Source organism: Caloenas nicobarica, chromosome Z, assembly GCF_036013445.1.
Source record: "Caloenas nicobarica isolate bCalNic1 chromosome Z, bCalNic1.hap1, whole genome shotgun sequence".
NCBI classification, from domain to species: domain Eukaryota; kingdom Metazoa; phylum Chordata; class Aves; order Columbiformes; family Columbidae; genus Caloenas; species Caloenas nicobarica.
The window spans coordinates 77,716,984-77,729,438 of NC_088284.1; the positions used below are offsets into that span (position 1 = coordinate 77,716,984).

Below are 12,455 nucleotides of genomic sequence, written 5' to 3' on the forward strand. Positions count from 1 at the left end.
AGTTGCCCCCCTATAAAATATAAGTTCACTGATGTTAAATAATTGTTTAATTTCTGTCTATGCTGGTTCTCTAAAAGTCTCGTAATTGGAGCATTAAGGTTACTGACAGGTGCAATCACAGCAAATAATTAAACAATAAATATTCAAAATGGTTGGAGTTTTTCATGAACCGCTTTCAGGGAAACATATGCTGACATCTCCATGTCAAAGGAACTAGAAAGTCCACCCATCCAATGGGATTTGATTCCTACAGACTTCTTTATTAACTCTATTTCTCATCTTCATTAAAGGTTTATAAAAACAACTTTATTCACTGAACAGTTAGGAGTTTCATCCACAGTCAGTGGAGATTGCACAAGACATATACAGACAGGCGCAAAAATGGGCAGAAACCTGATTTGCCTGGTCATGAACTAACTACAGAATGTCTAATGACAACTACCCTCCACTACACCTCTCTGTTTTGGATGACTGAAGTTAACAATGACAAATCTCTCACTCAAAGGCAAACACTTCAATTAGAGGTTTTCTGTTCTGCAAGAAGATGCATTTCAGTGCACAGCCCTATTTAATTCTTGCTTTCCCAGCAAGGTTATAGTAGCTGGCTGTGAGACATGCAGCGTGCTGGGTTGGACCACACAATCTCATGTGTGCATTTATCCTCCTCCTGAGGATGAGAGCTGACCTTTGTAGTAGGTTTGATTTTGGGGAAGGTGAGCAGCTGTCCTTTGTCATTTACAGCGTTAAAAATGAGAAATGCGCTGTTAATATGCCGTGCTTGGTCCTCGATCCATTCTTCACAGTTATAAGCCTCAACACGGACACCAACCTCCACACTGAAATCAAAGTTTAAATTTATTATTGAACTACCACAAGTGATGCAGAAGCAGTCCTGAGAGATACTAAAAAGGGCTGCCGTACACCTTCCTGTGTGCAGAAAGCCTGACTCAAATGCATTCTGTGGCATACAAAATAAATTACTCAGTTTGGGCAGACATATTTCATAAATAAAATAAAAGGTAGCATTAGATAAACGGCATTAATAAGGAGAGCAAAAAATGTGCTAAGTAGCAAAATATGAACACCAGTAAGCACACAGACAGCAGAAGTGAACAGGATTATACTGATTTGACATTCAGCAGAAGCATAGTATGAAGGTAATTCATGCCCTGCTGGCATTCTGCTGGGACCAAATACACCTACAAAGAAAAGCAGCCACAGAACAGCAATGCCAGCATAACATTTGCCCTGTGTACAAAATTTGGAGGAGGAATTACTTTAGCTTCTGCCTTCTTGTGGCTTGTCCTGCTACACCTCTTGCAACTTCCGAACAAGTCCTCCCACTGGAACGGGGCTCCACATTAAGTCACGTCATGCCACTGGCAAAACCAGAGGGTCTGTTGGCCCAAAGCACCATTCCTGCAGGTGGGGGAATAGCCTAGGAGAGAGGTGCTGTCCCTTTGCCAGAGGTCAGAGGAGAGTCATTCTCTGTGAGGGAAACACAACAGTAGCCCTAAAACTGCAGAGGAGATAGTGCATACACAGGAGAGAGAAAGAGAGAGCAGACATTAGCAGGCAGGATCTGTGCTAGATTGGTGCTAGTAGCCACAGCACTAAATTCCAGCAGCAGACGTTCAGCGTGTCAAAATCTACATTTTATGCTTAGAGTGACCATATACTCAAATAAAGATAAAATTTCAGCATTGGCTGTAGTTATTTATTCCAAACTGCAACTGGCAAAGCATCACCCCCGCGTACACCCAAACCAACAGTGGGAAGAAATAAACAAAATGAAGTGTGAATTTTGCCAGTAACCAGCAACAAACAGAATCCAGATCTGTCAGCAGATGCCAAGACAAGAAGATCCTAGCAGCAAGCTGGCCCCTTCTGAGGTGTCAAAGCTGTGGGACCAACTCACCCCTTGAAAATCCCTGAATTTCACAGTATTCATGGTCTGCATTTTCAGGATTGGGATTTGGTTACAAATGATCTTTAAATTGAGAGTGATCAAGTCAGAGAATAAATGTTTTCAAAATTTCACTGATAAAAGTAAAGCACAAACAGTCAGATAGTCTTGGAGGGATATATCACTCAAAGCTCCATCTAAAAAATAATTAATTCAATAATGCAAATCCTACTTATAGCTGAAGCCTCAAACACGCAGCTATGCTGGTGCTGGAGAAGTCAAGGAAGACAAGCAGACGAGGAGCTTTACCTATTTTGAAATGTATTGTTCACAATTGCATTGAAGACAAGGCGGTCACCCACCACAGATGGTCCCCAGAATTTAAACATATTGACTGATTTCAAGATGGGGTATGAACGACAAAGGCGGCTGAAAAATAAAACAAGAAAGACAGGCCAAAACATACGGTTGTGTCAAAGAACCTCCTTTGTTAGGTCTGAAGTGAGTAACTAGAGCAACGAGGTCTGCACAACCTGGAAGATAACTATATTACACCAACTTATTCCATGACCCACTGAAATACATATAACATGTTAAGCTACAACAGCACATAATTCAAGTTTCAAACATAATACCACTTATATCATGCTGTTTCATTTTCAACACGTTTTACAAACACTGACTAATTAATTCTCACTGCTTGATATTACCACCTTTTGGAGCCAGACCACGAATCCCTTATCTACAGAGTAACCACTTACTTCACAGAGTTTCATTAGTTTCTGTATGACTGCATGGGGAGTAGGATATTGCTTAATATGTAAAAATGCCAGATCATAAAGCCTTTAAACAATTAAAAGAAACCTGAGCAGAAAGGTTGAGCATCAGAAACAACATTCAAGCAAAGCAATAACTTTCTATTATTTTTAATATTGATTTTTTTGCTTCTTTGTCAGATGTTTTCTGCTAGTGTTATATGAATAAGAATAAAAAACTACTCATATAACTGCCAAATGCATTCTTGTTGTTTTAATTTGGTCTACTTTACTAAATTATGTGCTGTTAGATAGTGGTACTGAGCTGGGAAACTCATCTTTGCGCATACAAAGTGATACGAAGATGTTGAACTGATCGCTTATCTATTCAGAGACACAGAACTGTTGGCTAAATTTCAAAAGCTGAGGGCATGATAGGGTGTAACACACAAATCTTAGTAAGAGTGTTCCTTTTGTCCTTCCAACTGCACAGTGCACCCACTCACCTGTCTTTTCTTATTTCAGACCTGACCCTCTGCTGTGTTCAATTACAGGTTGTGGAATAATTACTAGAGGGGGAAAATTATTGAAACTAATTATGAAGGATACACTTATTGAGAATAAAGTTATATCCACATCTTCAGCATATAAGGTAGCTGCACGACTGTCGTGGTTTAACCGAGCTAGCAATACAACCACAACAGCCACTCACTGACTCTGCATCCCGCCACCCGCCCCGCCCCAAGTAGAGGAAAGAATCAAAAGGGAAGGGAGAAACTTCGGTTGAGATAAACATAGTTTAATAAAATAACAAAATACAAATATACTACTAGTAAATATATATATATATGAAAAATAGAAATAGAATATAAAAGATACTCAATGCAATTCCTCACGAACTCTGTCCATGCCAAGCAGCCACTCCCAGGAAGCAGCACCTGGTCCTGAACTGCTGATCCCAGAGAGAGAAAAGGAAAAAAGGCAGAAAGGCCCAGAGGCCTCTGCAAAATGGCAAAAAGCCGAACTAATGAAAGTCCCGAACAGAACTCCCCCAGTCCCAACAAAGAGAGTAAAGAAAGTGAAAAAGCCAGAGAGAGACCAGAAGATCCTGTCTCTCCTTAAATATGAAGCATGATGCTAATGGGATGGAATACTCTTATTGATCAGCCTGGATGTCAGTCAAGCTCTGCCCCATCCATGTTCCCCTTCCAGCTGCCTCACCCCTGTGGGCAGAGCTCAGAAGGTCCTTGGCTCTCAGACCAGGGCAATTAAAAACATTAACTCTGTGCTGGGTGTTATCTCTTGATCTCAAACCAAGTCCAAATAACGACTGTGCTAGCTATGAAAAAGAAAGGTTTCTAACTGCATGAAGAAAGTTAACTTATTTTCAGTCAAACCAACACAACAGTGGGGAGGGAATCTGCTCTGTATGGTTTCATCCCTGCACACTTGGCCTGCATTGCTGGATGGTATTGCATGGGGAAGTCCAGTGTATTACCAGAGACATGGGGGAGTGGAGTGATGTGAAGACACCACGGCCAGGCCCTGAGTAACAAGGCAGGTACAGGAATCAGATGGTATAGCTGCTGCCAATTAAAAAGGAGAAATGTTCAATTCTGTCCAAAATGCTAGTTACTGGGCCAGAAATTTGTCCAGTGGATGAACTTTGCTCATTATAGTCTCATCATAATACCAAAACACACCTCCATCTCAAAAGATACCCGCTCCTGCACCTCTTTGAGCAAGTGCAGTGAAGTATTTACCTTAAAAATCAAAGCAAGAGCTTTTACACCAATCAGTAACAAAGGTATGTATGACTGGAATCACCCAAGCTCCACTTGAAAGTAGAAAATAGTACAAAATACCTTAACAATAGAGGAAGGTTGCGAGAAGACACCATCAACTGAGAAGTCGAAGGAACAGTATAATAAGATTTCTGGGAGCAGTCGACAGGCTGTGCCTATCTTCTCTGCCCAAAGGGATGCTTTTGGGTGAGATTTGTCCACTTAGCTATACCAAGTTTTCCCCAGGACACTTAGACTTCAGGCTTGTATTTGTAATCTCATTAGTAGCGCTATACAGTCATCTTAGAACTTATATATATTTGGTATCAGTACTTATTTCCTGCAACTAACATGTGTTTTACAACTAAAGTGTACTTTGCAACTAAAGAGTGTTTTTGCAGACTGTTTTTATCGATGGCATCTAAAACAACTTGTACATGTTGCTTTAATAAACCTCATTATTTGTGGATCTAGTCATGCAAATTTCTCACTGGATGCAGACTCAGACATTATACTATTTGTGAATCTGTGCAAACATGTAAATTCAATGGTCATGACTTCCCTGCATGATCAGTGAATCCAGTGGTGCGAATTCAACATTATGCCCGACTGGCTGTTGAGCACAACTGGACTTAAAGTGCCGAGCTGTGGTTATCTGATGTGAGTGGGCATCACGCAGGGGGTCAGCTCAGCCACCCCCAGGGTCACAATGCACACTCTGAGGACACGCTGGAATGCAAGGGAGCTTAACTTCTGTGAAATTAATCCTCTTAATGCAACACAGTTTCAGCTGGGCTGTCCTTAATGGATCTCTGCAAGCTTCTTGTGAAACAGGCTGTATGTAGTCACTAGTAAAATTTTGCTGGTCTAGTGCAGGATATTGTCTGTGCTGGGTGAGTAACCCTCCCACGAGCACCGCAGCAAAGCTGCTCTTTGGACTGGTACGGTGGACAAACATACACACCGGATCAAACCCAGCTTCACTGCTCAAGAAAAAGTTTTGCAATATTGTGTCATCTACTCTAGGGAATTCCGGCAACCCACTGCTTCTCTGACCTTCAGAGGTGTTCCAGAAAAAAATATGCAGTACAGGTACAGCTTAAGGCTTTGTGGAATCGGGATCTAGTTTGCAAGCTCTCTGGAGATGGCAAAAATTAGGTTTCTTCAGCAGCTCTAAACATAGTGAAAGCCCCACTCTTTTCTGGGATCTCTGTGTATCACACTAATAGGGAACAACATATAATAATGCCATTTATTTTTAGACTTTGAAAAAGCATGCTCTGTTCTCATGCATGTATGCAAAACTCCTCAGTAAGGATCCCATATGCACATCTGAGAATAGACTTTCCACTGTGAAGTTTTTAAACTTGAAAATGAAACTTTGTAGCTTTGCTAGCATTTAATTCGACTGCACTCCGAAAACTAATGTACCAGTATTGTTAAACACACACAATTATCTGTAGCTAATTAATTGACTGGTACATCTTTTTAACAGACTAATACATTCAAATGACTTTGTAATTTCCTTAGGAATAATTCGCGCTTGTGATTTAAAATGCTCAATGGTGTTCTTATTTACAATGTTCACTACAAAGATGCAAACACAATACGATTGAAAATAAGAGAGAAACAAACCAGAAATTTGGCCTATTTTTTTTTTTCTGGAAAACTATGCCCTGAACGCTTTTACTGCAAGTGTAAGAAATAAGAAAGTACAGAGCTAGTTCAAACTAATATTACTAAAATTCAGATGGCTTTATTGCTAACTGCAAGATTTTAATTTACTGTCTGGCCAAAAAAGTAGGTGCAGAGAGGTGGGAAGAGAGGAGAAGAAGGGTGAGTAACCTTTAAAATGCGTTCAGAAACTTACTTGCCAAGCATTAGCCCTCCTCTTCCGTTCCTCTGTCAAAGTTTGTGGCCATAGCAACTTTTGACTTGCACCTTCAAAGGTCAAGTCCAATTGTGAGTGGCCTCAAAAAAGGTTTGTAGGAAGACTAGCTATTTCTCAAGCATGAACTACAAAATCTCTGTTTTCAACAAGTCTCTGTCACTAGCTATTATTCCTGAAATTTTAAACATGACAAATCATGTTTGACATTCATTATTTCAAATAATTTTTTTTTGGTACTTGGTTTCCTGGTGTTTTCCTTCTCTTTTTAAACCTAAACATGACTCTCACTAGGTAAAACTTATCAAATGAAAACAGGTAAATATTTTGGGTCACATTATGACAAAAATCTGCAACAGTCACTTTGAAGCCAATGAAATTACACACTGGGGTAAGGTCAGTGCATTCTAACGTTACTAAAGTAAGTTGTTTATCCAACCACTACAGAAAATCTGTTGTTATCAGTACAACTGCTGGCTACAAATCAAAACTATATGAATAATGAATGGAGAAGTCATTTAATTATTAAAGTTGAAAAATGAAAACGTATCTAACATCCCTGCAGTGAATTAGGTCACTTGGTATGCAAGGAGAATTCCGACTGAAATTCAAGTGTTGCTTACAAAGAAGCTTTGTACAGCATCCAAGAACAAGGGAAAAAACAACCATTCGATTTCAGGGGAGGAGAAATCAAATGATTTTATGTCCAGGCCATGCTGACAAGCAATACTAGGCAGTGTCACAAAAATGCTTCACACTTACTACCTGAAGATGTCAGAGCCCTTTATGCTGCTAAAAATATTACAACCCATAGGATGTGGTACTCAGAGAGACTGAAAGGCTAAGTGACTTGCTGAAGGTTATGCAACCATTCCCTGTGCACACCAACAAAACAGAACCTGTTTCTTCTAATTATTCTTCTCTGACTTGTTCTTTCTTCTGGCATAAGGATCTTCAGGTTAACATTTAGAAGGCTGTTCATTTTTGGATATCAATTGATACAGAGTCAGTATTGGTCCTATCTTCAATTAACAACTAACTCTGCTTTTAAAACACTGCACCAACCCCAAGGAGGCCAAGTTTCTATTCCTATTCCCAGTGCTGTCTTTCTGCAGACATTCTCAGGACAACAACATAGCCTCTTTTGCCTTAAAGTCTTCACGTGTAACAGAAGAAGAATAATATTTGACTTCCACAGTGGTGTGACATGCTGTGGGAACTGTATCACATAAGTAGTTCAAGGGCCTCTTGCAATCTGAAGAGGAAGAAAAGTCACAAAAGTTTGGGTCTGTGTTTTTCATAAATTAAATACATGAGAAACTATTAATATTAAATTAAATCACATCCATTTAGAACCATCTGCAAAGGATATGATGTAGAATAGTACCTTGCTGAAATACTGGCCACTGTCTCCATCCAAGCCATGATCTGGCCACCAAAAGTGTTGCCATGATGGTTTGCATGAGGAGGCTGGACAAGCTCAATACTCTGTACATGTGTAAGCTCAGTTGAAACTGCATCTTCGTCTTCAAAAGTATCTGAAATACAGCAGCAATGCATTAATGAATTGTTTCAGACGGTAACTTTGATAGCCAAGAAGAAAATACTCCCAGTTACTGAAGCATGCAATTTGCTTCAGACACAATGAAAAGAAGAAAAAAAATGAAAGACACAGAAGACCTCTCTGTTCTTTTCAAGGGAAGCAAGAGGCTGGAGATTCGCTCTGTTCTGCCAAAAGACGTAAGAGGTGGGGGATGGTGCACCCCACAGTCTATCACAACACAGTGAGCCTTCCCAGCCCTCACCATCTCATTCAAAGAAGCTGTGTCAGAAGCAGTTACTGTGAAAGTTGGCTAGCTGTGAATGCAGGCAGCCAACTGCCTCAGCATGTACTTGTGATCTTTCATGGTTGCTATGCATGACCTCTAACATATGCTGTCAGGGCAATTTATCACTTATTCAAATGCCTTTCATCAACTTTGACCACCATGTATGATGGGCACCTGTGCAAATGTGTCTAATTAAGGTTAAACTATGACATGATTATTCCATAACCTGTTAAAAATCTCGTGATTACCAGAGACAATATAGAACACACAAAAGAGAGAAATATGGATCTGAATCAGTAACCACCTTCCATTATCTGATAACTTCCAATTAGACTTTCAAATGCTAAGCCATACATCCTCACTTTAATCTTTGTTTTTTTCAGATATATTTTGCAAGAGATTTAGGCATGAGATTATGTCAGTCATTTTAAAAGTGCATATCTGAGCTAGAAGATACCTGACCTGAATTGTACTTTTGACTTTTGCCATAATTAACTAACTTTATGATTATATAAATGTGTGGACACATTTGACTGACTTGCACTTTGGACCTACTTAAGTTGTTACATAAGATCCACTCAGAACACAAACTTCACTTTCTGGATATGACTGATACCTGATTTACTACCTGACATCCTTTACACACAATATTTTCTTATCTCTTTTCCTCATTTTGCTTGGTCTGTCTTCATAAGCAGGAGGATTAGTGCTAACAATGATTGGATCCTTCAAGGATTTTTCCAGGCAAGGCAGTAGAAACCAAAACCAGCAATCTCTGATTTGTCTTTCATGGTATTTAGCCATCTTCTATGAGACAAAATAACTTTACTCATAGCAAACAAGTCACTTGAGTTCTACAGTCTTATTAAATTGTTAAAACTAGAATTTATATTTACAATAGGTTTTGTCTTTTCTCAGCGAAACCACATAACATCTGTTGTTTATACATGGAGTTACAGCTCAGATTTTCCAAATACCAGCATATTTCTTAAATACTGTGAAAAATTTCTTTTGCAGGGGAATGCAGGAACTTTTGAGCATAACTGTCTTCAAGAACAGTGATTATCACCAGAAATAAAGATGAACCTGTTTCTTGGTTCAGTTTTTCTAATTTGGTCATGAGGAGTTTAAATTTTTTTTTACCTGTTTTGACCTCCATGTCAGGAAGTTTCTCCTGCTGTTGGGAATGACTTTGTGGCATAACATAGGTTTTAGTGCTTTCTTGCAAAGACACAGCTAGAAGCCTCAGTGAATTTTATCCTTCGATCTATGTTACAACTAGTGCCATAGGATTTTATTACCACATTGCAAAGTTCTGTGTGAACTGTTAAACCTTGCACATATAACCTACACAAAGATCTGCATTTCGCATCTATTTAGTGTATGCCTGGCCTTCAATCCTGCATTTTTAAATCTGGAATTTCTGAAAGACAAAGAAATACCACTCTATTGGAATAACTGTCTTACACACTCCCACAAATCTGGCACATGCTTTTCTACATGATACCACAACCTCAAGGAGCTCTACTCAGATGTTTTGTCTGCTTTTTTCTTCTCTTCCAGCTGTTCATAAGTAATTTGTTCCATTTTCAATGCTGACCACAGTAATCACCTTCCTTATTACTCTCCTGCATTAGGTTCTCAAAGACCTGTTCATAGCCCAGTCGTATTCTTCTTCTCTCGATAGCCAGGGTGTGCTCCAGGTGGTCTTGTGCAGAGAGCAGCTTTATAGGTGCTAATTCAATCTATTCAAATAAAAAAAAGAAAAGAAAAAGAGGTTCTGAATGCCTATAAACATAATAAAGTGCACTTTGCACTTCAAATGGCATCAGCATTTTCTACAGCCTTTTGCTATCAACTGTCCAAGATGACAAATTCTTTCAATAAAACAAGTGCAGAGTTGAAGTTCAAGAGATTCTTCATTATTCTTTCAGAATTATTTTTTAAAACTCAATGACAAGGGATTTCTAACTTTTAAATACAAATGTCCATAAGAGCACACAGTCTCAGACAAAAGAAAAAAAATCTTAATATGAAGATTTGAGTATTGCGTATCAGAAAAATAACAGTCATATTGATCAGTGATGTAGTCTATGGGGAAGTGTACCCCAGAGCCCAGTCCCACTCACCGCACGAATTGCCCACTCTCTCTTTCACAACTTACACCATACTCACATAGCCTGTTCCATCTGTCTGAGGACCTATTTTCAAAGAAGCACTGGTTTTCTGAGGCAGAGGAGAAACACATGAGCACCCAGCACCTGGTGCAGTTTCAGACTCTACAAATTTATGCCCAAAATGCTACTTGTGCCCAGAAACACACCCTTCTCTGTTGCCAAGATCAGACATTCTTCTTCTCCCCTAAGTGCCAATTCCTGCGTATGTCAGCTCAATGACAAACTGAATACAAACCTGTACTGGCTTAAGAAAATTATTACATATAGATAAATATTGCAGAGGTGCCACTGAACAGTCACTTGTGTGATTTGCCTACAAGAAGGTCTAGTCTCAAAAACCTTAAAATAATACACAATCACTGAAACACAGGAAAACTGAACATTTTGTGTCCTGCAGTGGTTCTGCTGATGTTTCTCAGTCTCTGAGTCTTCACTCAAATCCCCTTCCAGTTTCCCTGCCTCCTTTCTGGCCCTCCTCAAGAGCTTTCTATCTTTTTCCAGATGCCCCAGCTAAAAGATTAAGACGGTGAATGCATACTGTTGCTCTTTCCACAACTTTAGCAACAGTTGTTCCGAAACATGGATGTGAAAAAATGTTATTTAATTTCTCCAAGACTTTTATTTGCGATGGAATTTGAACTGAAGTCTCAAACTCCCTTTGGGGCATGCCTGTCTTTAGCCTAATCTTAGTTAATCATCACCAATCTGATCATGAAAAAACCTCCCTGGAAGTCTGGGCAAAAGGTAAGTGGGTTGATGCCATGGATATGATATCAAACTAATAATAAACGATCCTTACTTTATATTATTTTAGTGCTTTCAGGTTAACCAATTTAGTCATTAACCTTCCAGTGACAAGTTGGACTTTTGGTTTTGGTAAAACTGTTCCAATCTGTTTCTTCTGCAAACTGTAATATATCATTGCAGAAGAGAAAGCAGAAATTATAGGATATATTAAATGCTCATGGGATGACTGCTCTCTGCCTGTCTGTGTTGGATGATAAAAAGGCAGATGCACTGTCATAACACATTCAATGAGATGGGAAAGTCAGATGTATGATTCTAGCCACTCATGTTCAACAAAGTAACATACTGCATCCAAAGGGAGTTTATTAAGAGGATCTGAGGAGTATATGGTCTTTCTCACATGAAAACTTTAAAAGAACTGTGGCTGTTTGGCACAGCAATGTTCATTGCCATGAAAACTAATCAACATAAATGGCAAAGAATTAATTGAGATTGGAATCTAGCTTAAAAATAATATATTCTATCTGAACAGTGATGTCTGAACAACTTCTTCAAAGTGGGGAGTGAAGGATAAAGAAACCCCATGCCCAACACCTTTGCAGGTTTCATGATCTATATAGATCAGCTGCTGAGGAGACAGACCATGCAGACTCAAGGGACCTCTCTTCCAGTGCTTGCCTCTGTCAATATCGCAGCCCTTACAAAGACACCAGTTCTATTACTAGCAAATGTGCAAGAGAAAAAGGAAACAATAAAAAAAAACCCCTAACAACTTCAGAGCAGAGACACGGAAAAAAAGTCTCCACATACTCTGAACTTCATGCTGTTTTCCTATTACTGATCAGAATAAACAGGTATGAACATTTTCCTGTGTTTCAGAACCAGAAAAGTTGGATTATTTCACAGAAACTCAGTCCCAGTAGCTTCAAGCATAGAAGAAAACAGAAAGAATACCTTTCCAGCACCAACTGGTTTGGCTACATATGTTGCATATGCCACACTCACAATTTTTTCAACATTAGTCAAAACGTCTTGTACTGTAACCTTGATGCCAACCTACAAGGAAGGAGGTAGTGGAGAAAGGAGACAAAAAGGTATATACATCACCATCAGTTGAGTTGAGACAAAATGGTGCAGTATTTATCAAATTGATTATGTCCAGGCTCTTAAATGTAAAAGAAGGTAAACAAATTGCTTTGCTATCACTGATAGATCTCTGAACACATAAGAACATCACAATATTTGCTGAGGTCTGAAAAGCTCTTCAATACAACAACTGTGTTTGTCTATTTGGCATCACTTGTAGGGTAAAACAAAAAATACGAAAGACATTTAGATTTAGTTTAATGGATATCTCTTTCCATTTACT

At 39.1% G+C, this 12,455-nt stretch overlaps 1 protein-coding gene across 1 annotated transcript in view; it reads right to left on the reverse strand.

Annotated features, from left to right (window-relative positions):
* Positions 1–12,455, reverse strand: part of ACOT12 (acyl-CoA thioesterase 12) — a 36,666-nt gene that overhangs the window by 15,265 nt on the left and 8,946 nt on the right. The window contains exons 4-8 of the mRNA XM_065656968.1: positions 12,041–12,142; positions 9,775–9,907; positions 7,721–7,871; positions 2,216–2,335; positions 686–836 (exon numbers count right to left, since the gene is read on the reverse strand). Of these exons, the coding sequence (XP_065513040.1) occupies positions 686–836; positions 2,216–2,335; positions 7,721–7,871; positions 9,775–9,907; positions 12,041–12,142 (657 nt within the window). The remainder of the gene's footprint in view (positions 1–685; positions 837–2,215; positions 2,336–7,720; positions 7,872–9,774; positions 9,908–12,040; positions 12,143–12,455) is intronic.